General features: G+C 53.2%; 9 protein-coding genes across 9 annotated transcripts; 6 read left to right on the forward strand and 3 right to left on the reverse strand.

Annotated features, from left to right (window-relative positions):
• Nucleotides 1-80: 80 nt before the first annotated feature.
• Nucleotides 81-3,304, forward strand: CAOG_07897 (hypothetical protein). Its single transcript, XM_004342932.2, has 5 exons — nt 81-238; nt 530-906; nt 1,091-2,037; nt 2,147-2,395; nt 3,045-3,304. Exons 1-4 carry the CDS (start codon nt 109-111, stop codon nt 2,364-2,366), a joined length of 1,674 nt encoding a protein of 557 aa, XP_004342982.2. The 5' UTR covers nt 81-108; the 3' UTR covers nt 2,367-2,395; nt 3,045-3,304.
• Nucleotides 3,305-3,851: 547 nt separating this feature from the next.
• On the reverse strand, nt 3,852-5,643 carry CAOG_07898 (hypothetical protein; the record flags this gene model as incomplete). Its single annotated transcript, XM_004342933.1, has 2 exons — nt 3,852-5,271; nt 5,537-5,643. 2 exons carry the CDS (start codon nt 5,641-5,643, stop codon nt 3,852-3,854), a joined length of 1,527 nt encoding a protein of 508 aa, XP_004342983.1.
• Nucleotides 5,644-9,721: 4,078 nt separating this feature from the next.
• Nucleotides 9,722-11,239, forward strand: CAOG_07899 (hypothetical protein). The gene has a single exon (XM_004342934.2). The coding sequence runs from the start codon at nt 9,775-9,777 to the stop codon at nt 11,209-11,211; it is 1,437 nt and encodes a 478-aa protein (XP_004342984.1). The 5' UTR covers nt 9,722-9,774; the 3' UTR covers nt 11,212-11,239.
• A 260-nt stretch (nt 11,240-11,499) lies between these two features.
• On the forward strand, nt 11,500-12,793 carry CAOG_07900 (hypothetical protein; the record flags this gene model as incomplete). The annotated part of the gene is made up of 2 exons (XM_004342935.1): nt 11,500-12,135; nt 12,245-12,793. The coding sequence occupies 2 exons, from the start codon at nt 11,500-11,502 to the stop codon at nt 12,791-12,793; spliced, it is 1,185 nt and encodes a 394-aa protein (XP_004342985.1).
• A 188-nt stretch (nt 12,794-12,981) lies between these two features.
• On the forward strand, nt 12,982-15,887 carry CAOG_07901 (hypothetical protein). Its single transcript, XM_004342936.2, has 4 exons — nt 12,982-14,350; nt 14,517-14,842; nt 14,948-15,150; nt 15,275-15,887. Exons 1-4 carry the CDS (start codon nt 13,220-13,222, stop codon nt 15,724-15,726), a joined length of 2,112 nt encoding a protein of 703 aa, XP_004342986.1. The 5' UTR covers nt 12,982-13,219; the 3' UTR covers nt 15,727-15,887.
• On the reverse strand, nt 15,746-19,488 carry CAOG_07902 (hypothetical protein). Its single transcript, XM_004342937.2, has 5 exons — nt 19,387-19,488; nt 18,915-19,054; nt 18,076-18,747; nt 16,270-17,907; nt 15,746-16,146 (listed from the first exon to the last, which is right to left on the reverse strand). The coding sequence occupies exons 1-5, from the start codon at nt 19,454-19,456 to the stop codon at nt 15,895-15,897; spliced, it is 2,772 nt and encodes a 923-aa protein (XP_004342987.1). The 5' UTR covers nt 19,457-19,488; the 3' UTR covers nt 15,746-15,894.
• A 17-nt stretch (nt 19,489-19,505) lies between these two features.
• CAOG_07903 (hypothetical protein) lies at nt 19,506-20,849 on the reverse strand. Its single transcript, XM_004342938.2, has 4 exons — nt 20,570-20,849; nt 20,359-20,431; nt 20,143-20,261; nt 19,506-20,060 (listed from the first exon to the last, which is right to left on the reverse strand). Exons 1-4 carry the CDS (start codon nt 20,826-20,828, stop codon nt 19,912-19,914), a joined length of 600 nt encoding a protein of 199 aa, XP_004342988.1. The 5' UTR covers nt 20,829-20,849; the 3' UTR covers nt 19,506-19,911.
• A 580-nt stretch (nt 20,850-21,429) lies between these two features.
• Nucleotides 21,430-22,730, forward strand: CAOG_07904 (hypothetical protein; the record flags this gene model as incomplete). Its single annotated transcript, XM_004342939.2, has 1 exon — nt 21,430-22,730. The coding sequence occupies exon 1, from the start codon at nt 21,468-21,470 to the stop codon at nt 22,728-22,730; it is 1,263 nt and encodes a 420-aa protein (XP_004342989.1). The 5' UTR covers nt 21,430-21,467.
• A 1,251-nt stretch (nt 22,731-23,981) lies between these two features.
• On the forward strand, nt 23,982-25,915 carry CAOG_07905 (cell division cycle 2; the record flags this gene model as incomplete). The annotated part of the gene is made up of 3 exons (XM_004342940.2): nt 23,982-24,008; nt 24,968-25,177; nt 25,789-25,915. Exons 2-3 carry the CDS (start codon nt 24,984-24,986, stop codon nt 25,913-25,915), a joined length of 321 nt encoding a protein of 106 aa, XP_004342990.1. The 5' UTR covers nt 23,982-24,008; nt 24,968-24,983.
• Between the last annotated feature and the right edge of the window lie 31 nt (nt 25,916-25,946).

Raw genomic sequence — 25,946 nt, forward strand, 5'->3', positions numbered from 1 at the left:
CTGCAGCATGATGGATGTTGCATGCCTTTGTCGAATCTCGCTTTGTGTTGAGTTTGGCTCGGCTTTGTACAGTCTTCTTGGTTTTGCTTTGCTTTGCACCTGTTCTCAATGTCTGACTTCAACGCCGTTCCGCCGCCTGCCAGCTCTGGCGCCGCCGTCTTCGAGGAAGCCATGCGTCGTGCTCGCGATCTCGCTGCCAAGCTCGGCGCACCCGGTGCAGGCGCTGCTCCTTCCGATGGTAAAAAGCGTGCATCGTTGTCCCGTCTCGCGTCGTTCGTCGTCGTCTCCCCCTCGCATCATCGTGGGGCGCTCTTCCGCACACCCAACACACCGCTCGTCACTTGATCTGGTCGGAGCAGCTGTTCCTCTGACCGAGTGTGGTTTCGCATCCAGTTCAAAGCGACAATGCGTTTTGAAGCGATGTCCATCTTTTTTTTTTTTTTTTTTTTTTTTTTTTTTCCAATGCGTTTTCAATGGTTTTAGCTCAATGGTTTTCGTTCCCCCCTCTTCTATGGTTTTTGATCTTCAGCAGCGTACGCCGCGCCGCCCAGCTCGGAGCCAAGCATGTTCAAGCGATCGCACGAGGAGTCCGAGGGCGCAGGCCAGGACGGTGGCGACGCTAACGGCGCGAGCAAGCGTGCTGCGTTGACCGACCCGGTGAGCGACTACCCGCAGCCAGGCCAGTCCGCACCGGCCACCGATGCATTCTCAGTGCCCAGCCACACGATTGGCCTGATCATTGGACGACAGGGCGAGACCATCCGTCGCATCGAGTCCCAGACAGGTGTTCGTGTCCAGTGCGCGCAGGACGGCGGCTCCAACGATCGTGTTGTCACCATCTCTGGTCCTGCAGAGGGCATCGAGCTCGCCAAGTCGATGATTCGCGAGATTATCTTCAAGGACGACGTAAGTCAAGAGCGTTACAGGGTCACCATCTGCTTGCCCCTCTTTTTTTTTTTTTCTTTTTTTTTTCTTTTTTCTGTCTTCTTTTTTTTTTTTTTCCCTTGCTTTTTTACGTTCGTTGTTGTGTTTGGCTCCTCTCGTGTTAACGCTCACCCTTCTCAACTTGATTCAAACGTTGCACCATTAGCGTGTTGCGAGCGCCCATGGCGCTGGACACGGTGGCTCCCATGGCGGTCCCCATGGTGGTTCCCATGGTGGCGCTGCTCCTTGGGCGACTGGCGCAAACACAATGCCCGTTTCTGGCGGCGGCGCAGAGCCCTTCATCATGATGATTCCTACATCTCGTGTTGGTCTTGTGATTGGCCGCTCTGGTGACAAGATCCGTGAGATTGAGGCGCGCACCGGCGCCCGTCTGCAGATGATTCAGCACGGTCTGCCACGCGATGCCACCGAGAAGCCGCTCCACATTACCGGCACTCAAACCGTCATCGAGGCGGCCAAGCTTCTCGTCGAAGAGGCCATCCGACCTCTTGACCAGGCCGGCGCTGGTTTCGGCGGCTCGGCCGCTGTCGGCGGCACCACACTCGATGTGCAAGTGCCCCGAGAATTCACTGGTGCCGTGCTCGGTGAGCGTGGTGATACGATCAAGCGATTGCAGCACGATACTGGCACGCGTATTCAGTTCCGCTCTGGCGACGACGGTGCTGCCATCCGCACTTTGCAGGTGACTGGCGAGGAAAGCGCAACACGCCGCGCCGAAGCTGCAATCCAGGTCATCATTGAAGAAGCGCGCAACAGGCGCCCTGGCTCCCGGGTCGAGTACTCCGGTGGTGGCGGCTCTGGCAGCTTTGGATCTGCCTCGTTTTCTGGCAGCGGTTCTGGTGGCTACTCTGCACGCAGTGGCCACACGAACATTCAGGTCGCTGTGCCCGCCCGCATCACCGGCCTCGTCATCGGCAAGAGCGGTGAGAATGTCAAGTACATGGAGCAGGCGACTGGAGCCCGTATCCAGCTGAACAAGGATGCCCCTCCCAACGCGGTTGAAAAGTTCTTTAATGTTTCCGGTGAAGCTGCTGCTGTCGAAGCTGCGCAGAACATGCTTCGCGAGCGCATCAACAGCCTCCAGAGCGAGCGGTAAGAACGAGTGGTGGTTTGAGAATGGATTCGAGCTGGTGTGTTGGGACGGGATGTTTGGTTTGCATGTCCATGCCTGTCTCACTTTCTTTTCGTTGTCTTTTGGAAGCGGTGGCAGTGGCGGCTCATCAGCACCAGGTGGCGCTGCTGGAGCCTACGGACAGCAGTACCCTGGCTACCAGAACTACGACTGGTCCGCTTACTACGCTCAGGCTCAGGCGTATGCTGGCTACCCTGCCAACTACGATTGGTCTGCTTATTATGCGCAGCAGCAACAAGCCCCTGGCGCTGGAGCCCCACCAGCTGGAGGTTCCGCACCGTCCAAGTGAAGCCGTTCGTCCCGTTTCCCGCGTGTCAGGTATGTGACTCCATTGCTCGGGTTTGCGTCTTCTCTTTGCGCTGGTGGGGAATTTTGATGCCACTGAAAATGACATCCTGCATGATCTGCTGCCGCTGTTGAGACCAAAGGGGGAGGGGGATGAAGAAAATGAACTGAAGGAATTGAACAGAACGTGTCTGGAGGTTGATTTTTTTTTTTTTTTGGTGCTTGGGTGCTTGAATGCTGAGATGCTTGAATGGTTGAAATGTCTGCATGCTTGAAATGCTTGATTGCGTGACTGCTCCACTGCATGACTGCTTGATTGCTCGACGTTGCATGGCGTGTTTGTTTTTCATGTCGTCTTTGCTTTTTTTTTTCTTCTCCTTTTCTGTTGCTGCTTTGTGCGGTGTCTTTCTCGCTTTTGCCATCGCCTTCAACCCGAGTGATCGGTTACGACACTCTGCTCGACCCTTGGCTCCGAATCGCTCCGCTTTCCGCGCCTGCCAGGAAACGACACAAGATCCGCCCCCATTCACAAAACCCACACGAGCACTCTCACCTCTTCTCCCCCCCCCGCCTCTGCGCTTGTTGCTCATGATTTTTGTCTGCTTTTTTGTTTTGCCCTGATTCTTTGCTGTGCGCCGTACCGTCTGTCAAATTGCCGTCTGCGCCTCCGAACTGCATGCAGTTGTTGTGTTTGTTGTTCTCGTTTGCTCCGGACCTTTGCATTTTTTCGCGCCTTCCCTTCAAGTGCTCGCAGCTTTGACGCTGCCCTTTTGGGTTGATTTGCATCGAGCGTTTTTGACTCCGGCAATGAGTTTGGAGAAACCGTTCGTCTCATTTGTTTGCAGATTTTCCCCTCAAGTTTTTGTCGATGGCCAGAAATACACGCCGTTTGTTCTGATATGGGCCTGCCATGGCTCATTGACCGATAAAAACCATTCTGTTCCTCACTCACACCGCCGTGGGGACCAGAACCGATATGAGCCAAACCCGATTCCGCTGTTCACGGTTCGAGTGCGCTGTTGCCCATCGGCGACTGAGTCGCGTAGAGGCCAATTCCCAGTGAAATGGGTACACGCATTGGAAATGTCGTGGGTTCGAATGTCACCGACCGAACTCCCCACCTCTAGCACTATTTTTGGACCTGAGAACTTTTTTTTTTTTTTTTTTTTTTTTTTTTTTTTTTTTTTTTTTTTTTTTTTTTTTTTTCAGTTTTTTCGATTTTAGACTTGTATTGGGGGGCCACCACGTAGTCTGGTTGAGCCGAAGTGCCAGAAGCAGGGAGGTTCTAACCCTGCATAAAGTGATATTGGGCTGTTTTTTTAAAAAGGTAGCAGTCTGAAAGTCAGCGCAAGCTGCAGATCAAAAGCAAGAATGCAAGTGAATTACTCAGCAATACTATGGGCGTGTATTCAGAAAATTCAGCGAGCCACATAGGCATACAGTACAGTATACGCACACACACAAAAGCACACATTCCCAGCAACCATAACTACTGAACGTGGCCGTCCATTCGCAACGTGCAATAGCGATCTGCAAGCTCTCGAATAGTCATGCTGTAGGCATTGAGGTGATACGCTTCCCGTCGGACGACTGGATCTGGGTCGGAGAGTGCAGCAGCCGTGGTTTGAAGCGCCTTGGAAGATTCGCCGTAGTAGAACAAGTGGGCAACCGCGGCGATTTGCCTTCGCCGCTCGCGAATGAAATCCTCATCCAGGCTGAGCTTATAGAGATACTCGAGGAAGGAGAACGAGTCGAGCTGCGAGGTGGGATAGCGAACCACAATCGAATCCCAGTCAATGTGGTCGTAAAAGCCAAAGCGGAATCGACGGTCAAACTGCACCGGAATGCATCCTGAAATGAGCGAGTCGTAAAAGCGCTGCGTCCAAGGCGAGGTTCCGTGTGGTGCGGCGCAAAAGGTAAAGTTCTGAATCCGCAACGAGTAGAGCTCGGGCACAGGGTCGTCGATCTTGTTGGCAATGAGCACCTTGTCCCGGAAGAACGCGGCCTGCTCCGAGTCGCCTTGCACAAGCTTTCGTAAGCGACCCAACGCCTGGCGTTGATCGCCCAACGATGTGCCGCCAAGATACAGGAAGAGCATGGGCCGCTCTTCCTCGATTTTTTGACTCACATCCATAAACTTTCCGAAAATGTAGTCGGCACTGCCCGGGATGACAAAGTCCAAGCCTGAAAAGTAGGCGCGTGAGCGAGCGGCTTCTGACAGGAGCTTGGTCGCGTTCGAGTACCAATCGTTGGCTGCCACGGGATGCAATTCTCCCGCGAGGAGCGAACTGATCACGTTCATGGAACCACCGCCCGGATTGATGATAAAGTGATCGTGACCGTGATTGCGCCGATAGTAGTCGTGCTTGGTGTGGAGGACGTCGACCATTTCGGTAAACTCGCTCGTCAGATGAAACTGCGTGCGGTTGAAGTCGAGTATGCAACGCACCATGGCCGGGATGAAAAACATGTGAGCTTCGTCTGGGTTGTTGGTGTAGTGGATGGACTTGACGACCCATGACGGCAGCTCCACCTCTTCGAGCCACATTGGTGTGACTGTTTGCAGGCACTTGTGCGGCTCCATGACCTTCATCATTTCCTTGTACACGTAGATCTTCAACGTGCCGATGGGCGCTTCCCACTTGAACTGCGAGGTCGTCGGCGAGGGCACGCACTGGAGCCCGCCCTTGTTGGAGAACGAGGTCTGGATCATGCCATCCTCGAGCAGCAAGTCATCATTGTGAACGTGCTCGTTCATTGTCGCGATGAGGGCAGCATTCGGCGTCAGTCTCTGCATTGGAGCAGCAGCTGCAGCTTCAGCCGCCAGTGAAGCGGGCGCGGCGGCAAGAAGGCGGCTGCTCCCAGGAGGGCACTCGCCGGTCGAAGAAGTGGAAGGCGGCGCGGGAGCACTGTGGTGAGAATGAAAAACGTGGCAAATGTGGCACCGGCACAGTCAACAGGGAAGGCGAGATGATCCCCCCACGAACCCAGCACATCATATTGAGTGGAGGATGAGGCGAGAGGAGGAAAGCGGGAGCGGGTGGTTAGTGGGGGGTTGGGGTTAGGGAGCAACAGGGAGACCGAAGCAAAAAAAAAAAAAAAAAAAAAAAAAAATCAGTTTTCATCGCCACGAGTAACTTCACGCCCCTTCTCACACAATCAGTTGCTACTCACACATTGCGGGTTGAGAGCAGCAGCAGACCAAGCAGGATCACCAGGAAACCACCCAGCACGTATCGTTCCGAGCCTCGCACGGCATTGACCGCTGATGCAAGCGACATCGGACTCGAAGTGTTCCACAAAAGGGGGGCAAGAAACAAACGACGACTGACTGACGACTGGTTGTCTTGTTGTCTTGTTGTTAAGGCCTTTTCACCTTTGCCAATAGTGACCGTGTTCTGCTCTGCACTGCTGGAGTGGTGCAGTGCAGTTGGGACTTTGAGCCTTCTCTTCAGTAATCGACAGGCAGGAGTTTTATCAGATTGCGTTGAAGGGTGAAACGCTCGTTGCCATGAAGGAGTATGGTGCACCCTCCCAAATGATGTTACGATCTGCGACACTTCCCCTTCAATCTGTTCTTGTATTTACTATTGCGATTGCAACTCGTTCGTGACCGAAAGCCGCGTCAGGAGCACACGTCACTTTTCAGAAGCAAAAATCAAATGAAACAAAAGGAAATTCGCGTCCACCCCTTTTTTGCTCCGTCCCTCCTTCTTTGCCGTCTGCCTTCACTTCTTGTTTGACTCAACGTCTTATAGTCTCACGAGCATTTGGCAGTCGGATCGAACCCCGACCGTTTGGTCCAAACATTGATCTTTTCCTTTGATTCGAGTGAGCGATTGGGATTTTGCTTCTCCAGCACTCGAGCTCACGCAAAGCCGATGCTCGACCACAGAACAAGACCGCTACAATTAAAAGAGTATGTTGTACCATGTCGACTCTGGGACGGACAAGGATGTGCGATCCAAGTAGTACTCTTTCGCCATCCAAACAAGATCATTTTGGCGACAAAACGGGATGGCAGGAGGCGTGGTTTTTTTTTTTTTTTTTTCACTGAAGCAACATGTAGAGAGGGCCTCCCTAAAAAGACTCAGTCCCCCCTGTTCATTTCCTCGCCCTGCCACCTATATCATTGGAAAGAGCATAAATTATATAGTTGATTTGGTAATTTTGGTGCGAATCGGAGGGGAAAATTTTCGCTTCGATTTGGCTGGGCGTGCATTAGGGCTGAGTCTTTTTAGGGAGAAACTGACTTTGCCAGTCCCGTGTCGCCCGTGTCGAGGATCTGTCGGCCCATCTTCAACTGGGACATGTAATACCAACTGGTATCTATGTATTGCAGTTGGTGCGACGGTTACTGTATGTGACCACAGAACCCGGCAGGTGCCAGACCGCCCGCGCCGGACGGGCATGGTCCAATCTTCCCCTGCCTAGACATGATTTCACCCTTTTTGACCGGAAAAAACACATAACTACATTGAATGACATGGGATGCACATAGAATTGAACACAAAACACGGAAAATTACAGTGGTAGCGTGTTGCTTCGAGAAAGGTTTGTCAGGTCGCTGAGCGCCGGCCTTGACGACGCAGGTTGGAGGTCTACACGCGCCAATTTGACATTATGTCCATCTTGCTTCGTAGTACTACGCGTTGGCATGCGATAGCGTCGGATTTCTTGGAGTTCGGTGGAGCTCAGCTGATAATCGACTTGAACAACATCGCTCGAGTCTGATGTGACCGTGGTGAAGACGGGCGCGACGTTTTCATCGTCATCTTCCTAGCGACGCTTGCGGGCGGCTTGAGGTTGACGCTGGACATCGCTGGGGTCCTCCTGGTTGTCGTTGTGGCCGATGGCAGCGGAAGCCATTGAGGACGACGCTTGATTCTCGTCGTCATCGTCGTCAGACTCGCTTTCCTCCTCGCTGGCTGATTGATCCAAGTCGACAGTGTCGTTCGCCATCGATTGCGAAGCGAGAATGGGCCTAGGCCTGCTGACGCGCCGAGGAACGAGAGGTGTGGAAGCGGTCGCCGCTGGCTCAAGACTTAGAAGAGTGGGTCGCTTGAGACGGTTCTTGAAAAATGTCGCGCGGTCACGTACGAGCTTGGTATGCTGCAGGCGAGCAGCAGCTAGCTTGTTTCGGGTCTCCGCGGCAGTTGCCGATTCGATGTCCTGCTCGACCTCTTCTCCCAGAGCAGCCAGCTGAGTCTCCAGAGCAAGAATTGTCTCCGCAAGTGTCAAGATGCGTGAGTCAAGGTCTTTTAGCGTGCGGAGGAAGATGGGCCGTTGCCGATTGTACTCTTCTTTCAGAGGTTCGAGCTGCTTCCTCTTCTCTTGCAACTCCTGCCGCTTAAGCTGGGCATCCCTATTCTCCGGCGTAAGCGGGGATCGAGCGGTCGAGTTCATAGAAACGCGCATGGAGCTGTTGCCAATGCTCCTGGACCGCAGGGGCCTGGGTGGGGCCCGAAGGACTTCTTGCACCGAAAGTTCGACCTCGAGATTTCGACGCAAATCAGCTACCGCTGCATCGTGCACCCTCTTTTGCTGTAGAGCTCTCGGAGTGCAACCAATGGTTACCAGGGCGGCATCGGCAATCTGACGGACACGGTACAACGCCGAATACCGAGCATCCGGGGTCGGGGGTGGCTCGGGAATGTGCAGCGAGGGGGTCGTAGACACGGCAACGTCAGCGACGGAAGGCAACGCTAGGGTCTTGTGCTTTTCCGTGTCCAGCGGATAGATACCAGTTTGGCGAAACCCAGATCGGATCAAGTTGGATCGGTCGTCAATTTCGTTCCACGCCCGAATGGCCCCGTGAAGCTTGATGTTCACGTCGATGAGTGGCGAGTCTTCATCCAAAATCGACTGCACGTGAGTCTCGAGCAAGTTCTTGTACCAGGCAAAGACGGTGACGTCGAGCGGCTGCAAGTGAGTCGACGTGTGCGATGGAAGGATCGCAACCAGGATGTTGTTGCTCACCGCGAGGTCAATCAACCCGACAGTGAACTTGTGACACGAGCTGCCATCCATCACCAATAGAACGGGGGTGGTGGTAGCTCGCTCCTTGACGACCTCGACGAAATCTCGAAACCACTTGTCGAAGATTTCCTCGTTGATGAAGCCGGACTCGGACTGGTGAATCAACTCCTCGTCCAGGCCCTCGGTGCACCTGTGAGGTAGAGTGGGCCGTGGATGCGCGACAATGAAGTGGGGCGCAACAGGAGCGGTGCCATCAGCACAAACAGTAAACAGACCAGTAACATGCGGTCCCATCGTAATGGTTCGGCCAGATCGCCGACTGACACGCTTGACACCAACAGCAGCCAGGGCACGCTTCTTTTTACGACCCACAGAGCAATCCGACTCGTCCATGTTGAAAATATTGGCCGGCGTAGCGAAAAGAGTCGGGTAAAGATTGCTGTACTCCGCCAGTAGCGCGAACAAACTGCCGAGCTTCTTTTCACTCAAAGCAGCCACTCGAAGTGTTTCCAACACGCTGCTACTGCGCCAGCCAATCTGTGAGCTGTGACGGGCGACAAAATCATTGACCCACTTGTCGGAAACTTTGTCGTGCTCAAATTGACGTCTTTCCACGCCGTCCGGCCTCGGCACCTTCGAGGCTGCAAGCACATATCGAGTGAATTCCGTTTTGCTCAGAGAGACAGCTCCTAAGCAGCACCGCTTGACAAACTCGACGAGCTCTTGCTCCTCGGGGACGGTGAACACGTAGCCTTGTCCCTGGATGGGATCCTCGCGCAGAACGTCAGCCAACTCATCTAAGGTCATTCCAGGAATGTCAGGAGCGAGGTTGGCGTGGGCCTTGATGCAGCGGGCGATCATGGACTGCGATCGACCCAGCGCATGGGCGATTTGGCGGGTCGTCCAGATTCGCTCGGCGGAGGCTCCCGGAGCTCCGCCGACATCCGTAGTGGATAGGAACGGGTCAAAATAGTATAGTTTGAGGGCGGTGGCCTTCGTCAGGAGCCTCTGGCGGAAGGGAGACGCGGTCGCAATCTGGGCGAGGCCGACCTCAAGTTGCTCCTGCGCCCGTCTGACCATGTCTTCCTTGTAGCTGGAATGAGTGTTCATTGATATTCGAAGACGGCGGCGGGGTGGGAGGAATACAAGCCGAGATAATCGGGTTTGAGTCTTTTTAGGGTGGGGCGCAATGGTTTTTGGACTGAGTCTTTTTAGGGAGGCCCTCTCTAGTACCGTGCAGTGCTCGCCCCAGCTCGGAGAAGTAAAATAATATCATGGGTATTACAAAATAAACACATGGTGGGGTCAGGGGTCCAGATCAAGTCGGTCGCAGACGGATATCGCAAAAGTTGAATTATTTTAATCAATGGGTGACCTCCATTTTTTTTTTTTTTGGGCCGCAAAAAGATTTCATTTTTATTTGCACCGCTAGAATGACGACAAACACGTCCCAGCGGCGGCGCTTGCTCTTAGCAGTCATAGCGAGTGTGGCAGCTCTGGCAGTACTGCAGTGGTCGGGCAGCCTGACGCAGCTGTCAACCCGTGTGCTCGCTGGGGAGCAGCCGGTTCAAGGTGACACCGAGGACTATTTCGCCATCATGATGAAGTCTAGCGATTCCCCAGCTGCAACCAGCGCGCCCATGAGCAGTCGAGGGCAACAAGAGCCGAGCTCAACATGGATTCTGACTCCAGCGTCGAGCGCGGCGGTTGTTTTCGACAATTCCGACGCGACCCAAGCTGATTCCTCCACGTTATCTGCCGAATCCCTTCATTCGACAACACCATTCATCTCCGAGTCCGAGCCCAGTCTTGACAATGTGCAGCCTGCCTCGTCCAGCCCCTTGTCTAATCCTGCACAACCTATCCCGTCCAATCCTGCAGAGTCGACCCCGTTCAATCCTGACGCGACTCATGATCCAGTGCTCCCGAATGTTAAATCGGCCTCCGGGACGTGGAAGCAACTCCCAGAGGATCATCCGCTCGTCTTACATCGACGTGAATCCATCAAGATTATTGCCAACTCCTCGTTGAATTGGGCACCCGCCTGGTTGTGCAACCTAGACTCCGAGCCAGGATGGTTTTACGAATCCACAGACACGTTGAATGATCTCGACTTCAAGACTGTCGTTTCCACGGTGCTAACCAACAAGAGAGTGGCTATTATCGGCGATTCTTTGAATTGGCAGTTTGGCATGGAGTTTGTAGCCAGGTTGTTTGCCGAGGGCTTTCAGGGCGACCGCTTCCCAGGCCCCGTTCGAGGCTCCTTTTACTTTCCCAGTCTGAATTTCACGCTTTTCAGTGCCACATATCCGTTTCTGGTGGAGTACAAGGGAAGCAAGCCTACTCCAGAGCTCAACTATACCCAACCATCGAAGCAACTCACGTTTGTCCTCGAGAATTCCGACTATCTTGTGGCCAATATTGGCTACTGGCTTCAGTCGAACAATTTCAAAGTCCCTGGAGTTCTGTGGTCTGACGCTTACGAAAAAGTTGTCAACTCTGTTGTCGATACAATGTCGCGACGTCTCGACGCTCATGCCAAGCCACGGTGCTTGTTCCGTGCTACAGCCCCACGACACCATACAAATGGTGATTGGAACACGGGTGGCACATGCTTGGATACAGTACCAATGCAGAACGCAACGTACTCTAGTTTCGTTGGAGGCATGGACAACTTTGTGCAAAATCGAATTCTTCGGCAGGCACTGGTCAAAGATCCCCGGATTACCTTGTTTGACATTGTTCCTCCCACCATTGTGCGAAATGATGCTCATGATGGCGACTGTGTGCACTTTTGCCTTCCCGGGGGCCCCATCGATGTTTGGATCGACATGCTTCTTCGACTCATGTGGGACGAGCGGCAGTCTTGACAGTTGTTGGTGCCGTGGTATTGACGTGTGCAAAATTTGTTCTGTGCAAAATTTGTTGCTATTCAACATCTCTCCAATCACCATCATGACTTTTGTTCAAAACGACCTTTCTAGCCCGACTTAGACTGCACACACAACAGCCGTCCCCTCGTTCGAGGGTCCCGGCAGATTGTGTGTGTCCGGATCATCTTCCCACTGATTTTGCACTGAAAGCGGACACTTCTCTCTTTTTTTTTTTTTTTCTTTTTTTTTTTTGTTCTTTTTCTTTCGTTGTTTGCTTCCTCCCAGATGAGCAACGCCAAGCGTGTGTTTGGCTGCTTGCTTGTGTTTGCAGTGATCGGCTCGTTCACGTTGTACTCTACCAACACTGAATCTGACGCACGACAGCAGGCGCCCTTGGAAACAGCAGACCCACAGCGCATGGCTCGAACAGAGCAAACTGAGCCTCTGCCGTCCAGGTTCATTGCGCGGCCAGATCTTACGTTCAGCCAAGTGAATGCTCACAAGCTCATGGAAGATAATGCGTGGGTGTCGCCATCGGTTGTCCGCTTGCAAGACGGACCTGACGGTTGGCCCCGTCCATGGACCGCCGTTGCGTTTTCCGGGACAATGCGGTCGTTCAAGTATCCCGCCCTACTCGATTCCCTTCGCAACAACCTGCTGGCTGCTCTCGGTGGTACCATCTTGATTTTTTCTAACAGCCGTCTGGAAGACTGGCCTCGGTCGGGTCTTGGCTGTGCAAACAGTCAGGAAGATCTTTTCGACGCGTTGCGCGATTTGTTGCCAGGCAAAGCCGAGCATTTCGTTGTCTGGCGGTCGTTTCAAGTTCCCGATCCCATGTGGACGCACAATTGTGCAAGCCGCCCTTCCTTGATTCAATCGCTTTCAGTTCTCGACAGTTACTCGCTTGTCTTGGACTACGAGGTAACGACTGTACTCCGAATTTGTTGCAAACCACCGCGATCGCGCAAATGCAAGGGCGATTTCATCTTGGTTGATCTCACGTCCTTTGTCGATGGTTGCGACTTCTTAGAACCAAGTTGGTGTCAAGTTTGACTGGATTGTACGAGCACGCCCCGATGTCGGCTTTCCGGAACCTCTGCCGTCGCTCGCATCACTCAATGAGTCGGTCTTTGTACCCGGCAACTCAGAGTACCAACTGAGCAACCAGTTTGCGCTTGTTCCTCGCAAATACTCGGACGTATTTTTCCAGCTGCCTCCGCGCGAAATCGAATGCGCTGTGGAGAACGACAACGATCGCCTGCGCCTGTGGCTCGACACCAACAACACTCCGTATTATCGACACAAGGCGATCCACTTTACGATCGTTCGCGCATACTATGGCGCCGAATGCTTTCGGTCGTGCAATGGCTTTGGTGTCGGCAGCCAGTGTGAGCTTCGGAAGGTGTGCGAAGCCATGTTTGGTGAAATCACCAATGACCGGAAATCCAAGAAAGTTGACGCGCAGCTTTTGATCAGCGAATTGAAGACTCCGCATGCAGGGTGCAGCGTGAGCTTGAGCTCACCAGCTCCTGTCCACTTGAAAGAGCGCAAATTTCGTTCCCGAACCAAAAAGCCCTAGACCGGGCCTCCTCTCGTCCCTCCCCTTTGCTCCAAGTGATCACGTACTGATGTTATGTTCTTAACACGCGAAAAGCAAAACAATAATGAATACACAACCGCTTTGCGAAACCCCCCCTTTTGCGCATTTTACCATGAAGCGGCCAATTCCAATTCCATCCTCCATTTGTTTTTTTCTTTCATTGTGTTGCCTCACTCTCCATTCTCCCTTCTCTTCCTTCGTTCCCTCCTCTTTGTCTTCCGTTTCGTTTCGTGTCACCCCTCTGTGTCTCCTCCATTCCGTTTTCCAATTCAATTGGATTGGGGCCTGCTGTCATTTTGGTCCAATCTCCGCTCTGCGTTGCACCCCGCGTGACTGAATCTCCGCTCGCCTTGTGTTGTTGCACATTTTTTCCCATCACTTTGCCGCCTTGCCATCGCATAAACCATGGTGATGAACAAGAGCGTCCCGAATGCGTGGCAGGTGGCAGGCGACGAGGCCGCGGCGGCACAGGCGGTCGCGGCAGAGCGCAGCGCGGCAGTCACCGAGTTTGGTCTCGAGGACGAGGAGCGCCGCTTTGCTTCGTCTCCAGCTCCAGCTCCAACTGCGTCGGTGCCAATCGCAACACCAAACAACCTCCATCGACAGATGCTGCAACAGCAGGCGGCGTATGCGAGTGCCGTCGCTGCAGCGAGCCCGGCGACCGCCAACAGAGCCGCAGCAGCCTACGCCGCAGCAGCCAATGCCGCGCTGCTCATGGGAACGGACGGCGCGGACGACGACGACGACGACCACATTCACAACCACAGGACAGCTACTGGAGGGCAAGTGTCAGCCAGTGGGAGCTACCTTGGAAGCAGCTACACGAGCCAGTTAGCAGGAGCAGGAGGCAGCGGTCATCATCATCGCCGCAACGGATCGTCAAGTGCCCATGGCGGAAGTACCACGAGCGGCGACTCGTCTGACGACGAGGACGCTGCATTCAACAGCTCCAATGAGCGGATGGCGCTCATATCTGGCAAGCAAGCTCAGGCGGCGTACCAGCATCCGCATCGCGACTCAATCCGTGGTCCGATCGTGCACAATGGCACGTACTCGTCTGCTGCTGGCGGCGCTGGCGCTGGACATAGTTCTGCCATGTCCGCAGACACGCTGGGCAGCTATGGCACGCTGGGATACTCTGCGTCGAACGGAAAAGGAAGCAATGCGTTCTCAACTGGTGGCAAGCGAGCACAGACCGTTTCGCTCCAATCGTCTGAATCACGCGCGGGCACCCTGTCCGGCAGCATCTTTAATCTCGTCAACACGGTTGTGGGCGGCGGCCTAGTCGCCTTGCCCTACTCGTACCACAGCTCGGGCATTGTTGTCGGAGGCATTCTGCTCGTGCTCACGTACATTCTGGGCGTGTACTCGCTCTACCTACTGGTCCGTTGCTCCGAGCTGGCCGTCAGCAAGACTTACATGGGCGTTGCTCGCGAGGCCTTTGGTCGACCTGGCGTCATTGTGACCCAAATCAGCGTGGTGGTTGCTACGTTCGGCACGATGATTTCGTACTTGATTATAATTGGCGACATGATGGTAAGCCACAAACAAACTAACAAGCAAACAAAAAGCAGATCGAGGCGAGGGAGGAGCGGGAGGAGCGGGAGGAGCGGGAGGAGTGGACGGCCTTTTGTGTTTTGTTTTTTTCGGTTGGTGTTTTGGTGCATACTGACAAGAATGAATCCCTCCAAACTCCCTACAGTCCCCGCTCATCGGACGTTGGTCGGGTGGCACGAACGCCGACTACTGCAGCCTGGTCGCCGATCGCCGATTTTCCATTAGCATTGCGCTGCTCGTTCTGTTGCCGCTCAGTTTGCCTCGCAGTATCCACTCTCTTCGGTTTACTTCTGTTTTTGCCGTGGGCGCCATTTCGTATCTCTTGTTTGTCGTCATTCTCCGCAGCGGCGAGAGTATCAGCAAAACGGACTTGTTTGTTTGCGACGGCGGCAGCTGTGTGGTGCTCGCGCAGCTATCCGAGTCTCTCTTCCGGGCGATTCCAATCATTACGTTTGCCTTTACATGTCAGATGTACGTCGCTTGTTTTTTGTCCTTTGGAGTTGGGCGGGGGTGCGGAGGCGACGTGTGTGTTTGATCGCGTTGCTGCTCAAGCTCACTTGCTCTGGTTGTTGGCAGGAACATTTTCCCCATTGTTTCCGAGCTCAAGCAACCAACTCGCAAGCGCATCAACCTCGTTATCGGCACTGCCATGTCGATTTGCCTGACGTTGTATCTGCTTGTGGCGACATTCGGTTACTTGACGTTTTACGATCAAGTTCGTGGCAACATTCTCCTCAACTACGATGTCAATGACGATTTTGTCATGGTTGGTCGACTTGGTAAGCTGAATCCTTTGCTACTTTCTCTGCATTGCCCGTTTCACGTTTCTTTTCTGACTCTGCGTTTGTGCAACTCTTTGTGTTTCTGTGCATCCTCACTCAAACGACATTCTGCATTGTTCAGCGCTGGCACTTGTGATTACATTCAGCTTCCCGCTAATGGCACAGCCATGCGTTGCCAACCTGGACGCGCTGCTCTTCCCCCGATCTCGACCCGCTCCCGTTCGCCACTTCATTGAGGTTTTCCTTCTGATCGGCGTTGCATACGCCGTCGCCATGCTGGTCGAGGATGTGAGCGTCGTTCTTGGCATTTCTGGCGCACTTGGCTCGACAGTCATCAGCTTCATTTTGCCGGCTCTCATCTTTTTGCGGCTTGACTCGCGCACCAAAGCTCCCATCAATGGTGGCATCAGCGGAGTTTTCACACTGGAGCACATTCCCGCGATGGCGCTTCTGACGCTGGGCACGATCTTTTGCGTGGTGAGCACTGTCGTCACCTTGATTCCGGAGGACTCGGCGCCGTCGACCTCGTTGTGCATCACTGGCAATCACACGTCTAACGCCACGATGGTGTGACTTTGATTTTTTTGAGCCGCTGTTTATTTTGTCGCATTTGCCTGTTTTCGCGTTGTTGATTTGGTGTATAATATTTTGTTCATTGTTTTTTCATTGTTTTTTTGTTTTTTACTTTTTCGCTTGTGTTATCCATTGAATTTTCGCGTATCAACACTCGTCCCTCAAAGTTTACATGATTGTGCAGTTTTCAGCGATATTGGCGCCTTCCACGTCTCCACCTTGGAGTTGGCGCAAGTATTGGACCAGGTATCGACGCGGAATGACATGGCGACGCTCGTTCACACGTTCGCGTTCATTGCGCTGGATTGCGCTGTTGGCCACTTCTTCGAAATCAGCAGCAACTTTGGACTTGATAGGTTGCCAAATCTTGACGGACGATTCGATACCACTTGTTGCCATCACGGGATCGAACGGGTGACCCTGTCGACAATGGTGTCGAAATCCCCCCCCCCCAAAAAAACAAACATCCAAAATGAGTTGCAAACTCAAACCATCACGGCGGGTTCATAGCAAAGCACCATCCCGAAGAAAAAACCCTCTCACCGTCATGCAATTGACCACATCACGATCTCCATCCAGGAGTTGAACCAACTTGGCATTGTCTTTGCGCCAAATGAAAATTCGCCCGTCGTCGCTTCCGGAAACGACAAATTCGCTTTCAGGACCAAAGAACGCCACGTCTTTGACAGTTTGCACATTCAAGTGACCAACATAGGCTTGAATGTACCCGCCTGTGGGCATCGCGCTCGTAATCGCTGCAGGGCGAATCGGGGGCAATCCGTCAAGGGGCTGGTCATCCTCGGAGTCGGTGTCGTCCTCGGGGTCTTCTTCTTCTTCTTCATCCTCTTGTTGCTCATCCTCGTCGTCGTCGTCGTTGTCGTCGCCACCACCGTCTTCGGCAACAAACCCATCGGCATCAGACCCATCCTCAATGTGCTCATTGCCAGCATCTTCGTCAGTGATCGAGCTCGAGCTGTAGCCTTCGTCGAACGACATCATAGCGTCCACCTCGACCGAAATCAACGAGTCGGTTTCCATGCTGGTCGTGTCGGACTGTGCCGAGGGAGATGCGACGTTTGGGAGCGGATTGTATTCTGCCAGAGTGTCGCGATTCGAAAGCGCTTCTCGTTCACGCGCTGCGCGAGCTCGCGTCATCATCCGAGACGGTTCGCTCGCAGTTTCATCGTTCTCTTCGCCATCAGCGTCACCCTGTGATGCCATGAGTCTCAATGCTTCGACAATGTCGGGGTCGGACGGAGCCAGCAAGCGGCGCGCTCGATGAAGACAAGTGGATGCGTTCGCTCGCAGGCCCTTGCGACTCAGCACAATGCTCTTCAGAGCACATGCCCGCCCCAACAGATTGGCGGGATGCAATTCGTCACTCGGCGCGCTGGGGTTGTGGGAAGCTCGGGGCTCCCCGAGCGTCTGGACCAGACCGAGCGCACGATCACACTCCCGCAGTGCCTGGTCCTCATCTCCTCTGTCTCTCCTCTGGAGAAGTGTTCGTGCGCGTAGTATGTACACTGCACATCGACGTGTGACTGTTGAAGGGGGAGTTGGTGAATAGGCCGCGCTGGCAGTCCAGGAAGAGGGTGCGTCGAGAGTTTCTGTGGAGCGGGTAGATTGTGCTGCATCAGCCGACGCTCTCGAAGTGCTCGCAGAGCCGCGACTGCTGCTCAGCGCGTTCCAAACAATCGTCTGATCGATCGCCTCCGCATCTGGACTCTGGTCGTCGTCCTCCGCTTCATTGTCGTTGCCAGCACTGGTCTCGTCAAGCGCATTGTTTGATGCAACGGCTGCACTGTTGAGGCGGGTGAGAATGCAGCTGCACCACGAGAGCGCATCGTCAAAGCGTCCGTGGTCGAGCGCATCGTGGGCACGCGAGCGAAATTCGTCCAGCGAGGCCAGATCAGAGCCATGCAGAACCGCAAGGTCGGCATGGGCTGCTGCACTCGAGGATGTAGCTGGCGCGTGTGTGGTTGTTGTTGCCGCAGCCGCAGCCGCGCGCCTGGTCCTGGAAGTTGTTTGCCGAGGAGCTGATCTGCTCCGATCAGCCGCTTCACGCAGAGAATGCGTGGCACGGTTGGCGCGCCGACACGGTCTTGGTTCCGGCGCAAGAGCTGGCGGTGTATCAAACATGTCAAACAGGTAGACGTGATTTCGCGAGTAACTTGCGACAAACTGTCAACGAAAAAAACAGAAACAAAAACAAAAACCAAAAACCAAGCCACCATCAAAACAAAAACGCAATAAAATCAGGTCAAGGAGATTCAGAATCATAAGCAACCCAAAACCACAAGAATTGAGAAGCAGCACCCCCATCCCCAACGATTAACCCCCCCCCTTTACCTCGCGACCATTCCGTGCAAACGATACAGCAGTCAAGTGATTCGAGTCGATGCCATGAGGAGAAAACCGTTGCACGGCCGCCACAGAGTCAGACTGGCGGCGAAGCATGCGCCGATCGTACAGCCGGACATACTTGTCGGCACCACCAATGATAAAGTACGACGGTCGCGTCGCGCTCAGCGAGATGCTGTTGATCTCGATACTTTGGGAATGGGAGCCGACCACGCGCACAATCGCATTGGAGCATGTACGATCGCATTCGTGCGGCTCGCGCAGGTCGAATTGGCGCACCGTAGCATCCTCCCCGCACGACAGGAAGAAATGCGCGTTGCCCGGCTCCATGACCAATTTCTTGACACGATCGTCGTGGCAGCGGTAGGTTTGCAGCATTCTTGGCGCTGTTTCAGAATGCCGGGCCTCTATCGGGGTTCTCAGCCGTGCGCGACGCCCTGGGATGGCTTGCTCGGGAGGTGGGTGGCGCACTGGCGCGTCCACGTCCGGAGCGTACACGGTCTGACTGACGCTGTGCACTCGAATTTGGCCATCGCCTGCGCACGAGACAATCACGCTATTATCCGTGTTTGGCATGAACTTGGCGCAGAAAATGTTGGCCGTGTGGCCGGCATGCCAAGCCAGTCGGAGTTGTTTGCGTTGGTAATCCCACAAACAGAGCTGGAGAGCAAACGGGCACAAGAGCAGAGTTAGTCCAGTTCCCCGACACACTTCTCATCAACACCATGATTGCGCGCTATTGTTTAAACTCTGGGGTTTGTGGACAACCGAATGCGTTTTCCACAAATTTTCTGAGACACTTTGTTTCCACTTGTTACGGAACGTACTCGCGTGTCGTCCGAGCCACTCAGCAGAAACTCGCCGTTGCAGCTCCAGTTGATCGTGTTGACACAGCCATCGTGCTCTTCCAGCGTGTGCGTCAGTCCGAGGCGCGAGGCAAGGCCGCTCGACCGCGCAAACGCGTGTTCTGTAGTGAGTTCAACACAGCGACCAATTTGAGTGCCCAGTCACTTTCCATTGCCCCAGCCACCAACCACAAAAAAACCGACCAGTCCTGTCGCATGCACGAGCAACCACACTGTGACGTCGAGCGTCCTTCAGTTTCGGAGGACAGCTCTCATTCAGTTAGTCGTTGAGAAAAGCAACAAGAAAGCTGCACGGCGTTTTCCAATTTCGCGTCATTCACAGATTTGTTCAACAATTTGGCCAGTTCTCGCGTCGAGCGATTGGAAGGAGTCGAGAGGGGTTGCTGACAATAGGGAATTGAAAAACAAGAAGTCGGTCGGAGGGCAAACTTACGCGACGCGAGTGGGCGAAGCGAGCCAATCTCGCGGCGACGAACAACGTCAACAAAGTTGAGCTCACGCATCCTGATGCATGAATGAGGGGAAGAAAAAAATATGGACTGCGAATTAAAATGATGCGAATGTAGAAATGTAATGGTAGAGTGGCGGCTCAGTGGGAGTTAAATACAGGGATCATTCGACTAAATTCGAAAAAATGGCCAGCGCGAAATGAAATTTGGTTGTCTTGACCAGGTGGGTGCGTCAAAGAAATTGAGCTGGATCACTTGGCAAGCAGCTCAAGTCATCAACGCAGGATCACTGGCGAATGACTCAAGTCACCACGAGGAAAGGATGGCCGAGACGTCGCAATAAAATCCAACATCGCTGCCTTTTGCATCTGCTGCGAGCCATGTCAGGTTGCGACCTGCAAAACTGATGAAAATACTCTCTAGGTGCTTCTTGCAGTGCTCGAACCAGTCTGGTGACCACTCGCTCCGATGGAACATTTCGTCGAATTGCCCTTGAAAATCAGGTCCATTCAGTCGTCGTCCTTATTGTCGTCATCTTCATCTGGAAACATGACGCGGTGCACCGTTGACACTGGAATGTCTGCAAGCGCCGGGATGGCCTGAGGATGTTCAATCTCGGCCAGAATTGCAGCGGCAGGTCTCGTCACAGTGTGCGAATCTGTTGTCCAGCAACCCAACGTGAGTCCTCGGGCTCTTTACGAAAGACGTTGAATCATTTGCCTGATATACTTTGCACTCACCAAGGATGGTTGCAGTCGAGTCCAACGCTGGCACTCTCAGCAGATTGGAAGCAAGGTAAAACCAGTAGATAAAGACCCAAATCATGCATGCATAAGCTGGGACAGCCACAGCCCAGTATCTGCTCATACAACGAGTTTAGTCACAAGTCAGCAAACAGTCGTACCCATGCCCCAGCGGGAAATGGTCGTCCTGCGACTCCAAATCGTGTAACTCACTTTTGAGGAAAATACGTGATGCCGACCATGCGCAGGTACTCGTCCGGAACAACCGCCCAGAGAATATAGGCCACTGTGTCACAATGTCAGTATAACCATAGTCAGCAGTCCAAAGTGCAACCAAGAGCGAGAATTTCCGAGCTACTGAGCCGCGATTGGCTTTGACGACCACTGGCGAGAATTGGGCCCGGGAGAGGTGCGCGCGACTTACCCCAGGCTGCCCATGCGGCGAGATAAAACACAAATCCATAAATTTCGCGACTCGGTGCGTTGGGATCCTTGACCACCAGCGTTGCTGGCTTTGAGATTGAGATGGAGTTGGCTGAGCGACGCGAGGATGGTCCGGCGCGGTCGTCCAGCCGTGTCGGCGCCACTTCGCCTTGGGATGACGGCGACAAGGCTGTTGCGCTCAATGCGGGCGTCTGCGGCGGCGGGCCAGGCAGCAGTCGCGCCGATCGTCGAGTCGCCATCAGTGGGAAAACAAGGACTGCAATCACTTCCCCTTCAACCCGTATGTCTTCTGCTTTGTCACCTCGAAGCAAGAGAGGGAGCTCCAATGATTTACTGCAAGCAAGTGCAGAATGTTGTGGTTTGGGTGGTGATTTTCTGCAATGCACTGTTTGACTGAATCGAATCCAAAATGCACAAATCCTCAGAGCTACGCGAGGTTTCGCGCTTACCAAGATCAGCGACAACTCAGATCTTGGCTTATAAAATGATTCATCAAATCTACACTCAGAGCCTCGGCAGTACAGTACAGCACTGTCTCGTGCACAACGATCATTTTACCAACGAAGCCTTAGTTTTTTTTTCTTTGACCGACCGGTCTCGCATCCAATTCGCCGCCCGTCGCTCCAAAGGCCACCTCATTACTGGCATTCAGACATTGGGGAAAACCGAACGAATGAAGAGTGTGCGACTGTCCATTCTGGACCACTTGGCAATGCTCAAACTAAAAGGATGAACGCCAAAATCCGAAACGCACAGAATGCGCCGCATTTTCCAACTTGGCCCTTTTAACGCTGGCGTCCAAGTTTGGAGGTCTGTTCAGTCTCATACAAGAATCACCCAACGCTAGAAATCAAGCGGAAACAGCTGCTTCTTCAACCATGCCGTTGCGTGTTGTCATTGTCGGAGGCGGGATTGGCGGGCTGGTGCTCGCTCAGCTGCTGCGTGCTCAAGAGGCGCCCGTTCAAGTTGACATTTTCGAGCGCGACTCGTCCGCAGATGGTCGCGATCAAGGATATTACATCAATTTGATCTCTCAGGCAGTGGATTTGCTCAAGCCGACTTTTGGCAACCTGCCCGAGCTGGCAAGGCTGGTGACAGACCCGCGATCCCAGGTGCAATGCAAGCAGGTGCTGGATACGGACTCGAAGGAGCTCCTCAGCCTCCCTGTGCCTCCTGGATGCTGCTTTGTCAACCGAATCGAGCTGCGCAAGTGTCTCCTGGATGGCCTCACCATCCACTGGAATAAGCGCTTCGAGTCGTACGAGGAGTCGGCCGACGACAAGAGTACCACCCAAGTTCGCTTCCGCGATGGTTCCGTCGTCACCGCCGATATTCTGGTCGGTGCGGACGGAGCCAACTCGCGTGTTCGAGAGCAGCGTGCGCCTGGTATTCGCTACGAGGACCTTGGGTTTACTACCGTTGCCGGCTTGAGCACGCTGGATGCGGCTCCGCCTGCAGTGCGCGGCAGGCTTGACAAGGGTCTCGTGCGCTGGCTTGGTCGTCAAGGACACACCGCAATGATGTTTCCCATTTTTGCCGTCAAGGAGCACGAGCAGCCACTTCTTGTGTGGATCATGTCGTATCCTGGACAGCGGGCAGAGTGGGAGACGAAATTTGCGCACGCCGAGGAGGATGTGACCAACGAGTACTCGGAATCCAACCATGCGAGACAGGCATTGCTCGACGATTGCATCGCACGCGTGGCGACGCACATTACCCCGGACATTGCTGGGGCGATTCGCGCCACCAAACCGGACGGCTGGCTGTTTGGTCCTCGGCAAGTTTATTCGACCAGCGCGGCGCAACTGCCCAGCATCCTCGACCCACCTTCGCATCGTGTTGTGCTGTTGGGCGATGCTGCGCATGCCACGACAACCCATCGCGGGCTCGGAGCCAATTCCGCCATTGCAGATGCGGCCGATCTGGCCGCCGCGATTCTCAAGGCGAGCGGCGAGACTTCCGCGGAAGCCGTACCCAAGGCACTTCAGCAGTACGATCGCATCATGGTGGCTCGCGGCGGCAAGGTCATTGGCAACTCTCTGTCCTCCACGTACTCGATTCATGCTGCTGGATGGACTGCCGACTGGATTTGTCCTCTCCAGTACCGCGCAATGCACTACATCATGAAGGTGGTGTCTTGAGTGTGGAGCGAATAGCGGTTTTTTTTGTTTGGTTTGTGGATGAAACTGTTGCGCCTTGCGAGCAAATCGTAAACGTGTATTTTATGCTGACATTTTTTTGTTTTGTGCATGGCTATCAAACTTACCGTGACAAAAATACACAAACGAGCTAACGGTACATATGGCAGAGCACTAAAAATGAGCTTGGAGATCTAAAGAGCAGAATAGGGAGGGGGAAAATCGAAAGTGAGCAAACAAAAAACAAAAACAAGAAACAAAAAAAGATCAAGAGATTGAAGAGGATTGGGGGATTGTCGAACGCACTTCGATCCGACACTACATTTCACCCGAGGATGATTTGTGTCAGAAGATACATGCGCCGCGTTTAAAGTATCGACGCTCGTTGTCGCGAGACGCCGACCGATATTCTTTGCCAACGACGGGCGTGAACGAAGCAGACTGAAACTGCCATCCACGACGGAGATTAACTCGTCGGCATGATAACACCATGGGTCCAAAGGAAACGCTGATGAAGATGGGCTAGTTTGTTTACCTTTTTGCAGAGATGCGGGACAAGGACGGTAAAAACAGCAAGACGGCGGGAGGATGAGCCAAGAGCCAAAGATGGATGGCAGCAGCCTATTCGAGATGAAACAAGCAAAGAGACCAAAAACAGGAATGTCAGCAAACTGGATGAACGGCACACGTGCAAGACAGAAGTGAAGAAAGGAGAAGCGCGGGAAAGAGGAGAAAGGATGGAGATCAGAATTACCCAATGTTGATGCAGCAGCGAAGAGCACGAGTGCTCCCCTCAGTTTTTCAGTATGAATTTGCGCATTTACTTTGGTTGATCATCAGCTCGAGTGTTGAGAGAGAGGGAGAGTTGGGGGGGGGGAGAGAAGAAAAAAATGGAGATCGCCATGTGCTTTTCGAGAGCACGCGGTCGGATGAGCGCCTGCCAAAGAAGCAAAGGACAGCTTGAGGTGGGAAGGGAAGCGAGGCACTGACCCTACAAGCATGCAGAAGCGCAGAGGAAGAGCGCAGAAGGAGGAGGAGAAGCGCTGGAGAGCGGTGCGATCGCCAAAAAAAAAAAAAAAAAAAAAAAAAAAAAAAAAGGAAAAAAAAAACAAAACAGTATGATTGAAAGAAGCAAAATCCAACAACGATACGAATTGTTAACTAACCGATTGATTCGAAGACAAGCAAACTCCAAAAAACGAAAAGCGAAAAGTGAGCTCTTTCCGAATTTGTGTTTTTGCCAGTCTCTTGAAATTCAGAAATCAAACAACAAAAGCAGAGGTAAGAAAAAGTCTTGCAACAATGACTGCTGTGCTTGAGAGAGTGGAATCCAAAAAGAGCCGAAGGGGGAAGTGAACCGAATTACTCGACCGACAGAGAGGGAGAGGGAGAGAGAGGGGGAAAAAGCCGAAAAAACCAAAATGGCGGGAAACGAGCCGCGTCAAACAGCATCTTTGCTCTCGGTCTTGTTGGACGTCGGCGGTTGGCAGTGGTGCGGTCTCGCCTGCGCGCAGGTTGAACGCACGTCTATGGCGTGTGTAGTTGCCTGCATGCTGGGTGGCCGCGGTGCCTGGAAGGAATGGTCTGGAAGGGCGGAGCAGTTGCTGTTTCAAACTGTTTCCGAATCGATTTGTTTTTCTCCATATTCTCCTTTTGGCTTGTCCCTTTCAGCCGAGAGGGCGCACAGCGTTGCGGCGATGGGGTGATAGGCGTCAACAACAGCGAGTGCGCATTCTGCTACTTTGATGCGTCTGGCGCCGACGTTGCGAATGATTGAAGCGAACAGAACCGGCTTTTACGTTTTGTGTTTTTTTTTTTTTTTGTTTCTCGCTTCTTTTTTCTTCTTCTTCTTCTTCGGCCCTCGTCTTTGCACGTTCAGTGCGGCGAACTCGTTTAAATGAGAGTTGCTTCATTGTACACACATCTGTTGATGGACGGGAGGCAAGCGACAAGGAAGAAAGCGACGGCCCCCCCCCTTTTTTTTTTCTTCTCGAGCTTGTTTCAGCTTTCAAACAGTTTTTGATTCGCACCCGGCTAGTTTCTCGATGCTGCGTGCCATCCCGGTGTGTTTTTTTTTTCTTTTCTTCGACACGGCTTGATCTTGTGTGCTAGTGCGAGATTTGCCTGCATTTGCAACATCCAGCGCTCGCAATCCGCTTGCTTGCATGCTTGCTTGTTTGAGATGAATCCATTCTTATTTTTATCGTGCTTTCAAACGTCTGATTCATCTCATCACAAAGAACTAAAAGCAAAGAGATGGACAACTACACAAAGGAAGAGAAGATTGGCGAAGGCACCTACGGCATCGTCTACAAGGCAACGGACAAGCGCACGGGCGAGTATGTCGCCATGAAGAAGATCCGCCTCGAGTCGCAGGACGAGGGCGTCCCGTCCACCGCCATCCGCGAAATCTCCCTGCTCAAGGAGCTCACACACATGAACGTCGTCCCGTAAGTGGTTTGTTGTTTCAATGGTCTGTTGTTGTTCGTCTCATTTTCCTGCAAGATCTCTATTGCGACGATATTGAGAGATTGAAATGCAAAGCGAAACATGTTGAGGGGTGTTTTTTGTTTCTCGTTCAACTGCGCGCTTCCTTTGTCCTGGCCGTCTGAGTCTAGTGCCAAAGCGCAAGCACACAGAGCAGTGAATTCGAATGCACGCCGGTTTGTGGCGCCGATGGAGCTCGACGGGCTGCTGGCGACCCGACAAAGAGAAGAATGGGATGGATTGACAAACGAAACAGTTTTTTTTTTTTTGTTTTTTGCCCCACCTGCTTGTGAGCGCCACTCCGCTTGTCCCGCTGGCTGCTGGGCTGTGGCGATCGCAGTTCCAACACTTGTGCAATCTCAAACAGAGGGCTCGTGGATCCGGTGACGGACTGCGTCGCTTGTATCTGCTGTTGCAGCCGCAAGCTGAGGACGAGTAAAAAAAAAAAAAAAAAAAAAAAAATCCACGCATCATCACGCAGCCACACCATCAACCCAAGCAAAGACACAATCAAATCAAACCGCCTCAAAGTTGCTATTCCATTCACTCATTTGTCATATACTGCTGTCTGCAGGCTCAAGGAGGTCATCCACCAGAACAACAACCTCTACCTCGTTTTTGAGTACCTCAACCACGACTTCAAAAAGTTCCTCGATGGCTGCGGAAAGGGCGGTCTTAGCGAGATGCAGATGCAGAGGTAAATGTCGGCCTTGTTTGTTTGAAAGGGTTGGT

Source organism: Capsaspora owczarzaki, assembly GCF_000151315.2.
Source record: "Capsaspora owczarzaki ATCC 30864 unplaced genomic scaffold supercont2.16, whole genome shotgun sequence".
In the NCBI taxonomy this organism is placed as follows: domain Eukaryota; class Filasterea; order Ministeriida; family Capsasporidae; genus Capsaspora; species Capsaspora owczarzaki.

Excerpts from the sequence above, each read along its gene's own strand:
- CAOG_07897 (XM_004342932.2), top strand. The coding sequence starts at position 109 with ATGTCTGACTTCAACGCCGTTCCGCCGCCTGCCAGCTCTGGCGCCGCC. Across the intron at positions 239-529 it reads AGGCGCTGCTCCTTCCGATG|CAGCGTACGCCGCGCCGCCC; the intron begins GTAAAAAGCGTG and ends TTTGATCTTCAG. Across the intron at positions 2,038-2,146 it reads AACAGCCTCCAGAGCGAGCG|CGGTGGCAGTGGCGGCTCAT; the intron begins GTAAGAACGAGT and ends GTCTTTTGGAAG.
- CAOG_07899 (XM_004342934.2), top strand. The coding sequence starts at position 9,775 with ATGACGACAAACACGTCCCAGCGGCGGCGCTTGCTCTTAGCAGTCATA.
- CAOG_07901 (XM_004342936.2), top strand. The coding sequence starts at position 13,220 with ATGGTGATGAACAAGAGCGTCCCGAATGCGTGGCAGGTGGCAGGCGAC. Across the intron at positions 14,351-14,516 it reads TTATAATTGGCGACATGATG|TCCCCGCTCATCGGACGTTG; the intron begins GTAAGCCACAAA and ends AACTCCCTACAG. Across the intron at positions 14,843-14,947 it reads TTTGCCTTTACATGTCAGAT|GAACATTTTCCCCATTGTTT; the intron begins GTACGTCGCTTG and ends GGTTGTTGGCAG.
- CAOG_07902 (XM_004342937.2), bottom strand. The coding sequence starts at position 19,456 with ATGCGTGAGCTCAACTTTGTTGACGTTGTTCGTCGCCGCGAGATTGGC. Across the intron at positions 19,055-19,386 it reads GCTTCGCCCACTCGCGTCGC|AACACGCGTTTGCGCGGTCG; the intron begins GTAAGTTTGCCC and ends AACTCACTACAG. Across the intron at positions 17,908-18,075 it reads TTGCACGGAATGGTCGCGAG|TTTGTCGCAAGTTACTCGCG; the intron begins GTAAAGGGGGGG and ends TTTCGTTGACAG.
- CAOG_07903 (XM_004342938.2), bottom strand. The coding sequence starts at position 20,828 with ATGGCGACTCGACGATCGGCGCGACTGCTGCCTGGCCCGCCGCCGCAG. Across the intron at positions 20,432-20,569 it reads CGCCGCATGGGCAGCCTGGG|TGGCCTATATTCTCTGGGCG; the intron begins GTAAGTCGCGCG and ends ATTGTGACACAG. Across the intron at positions 20,262-20,358 it reads ATCACGTATTTTCCTCAAAA|ATACTGGGCTGTGGCTGTCC; the intron begins GTGAGTTACACG and ends TTGTATGAGCAG.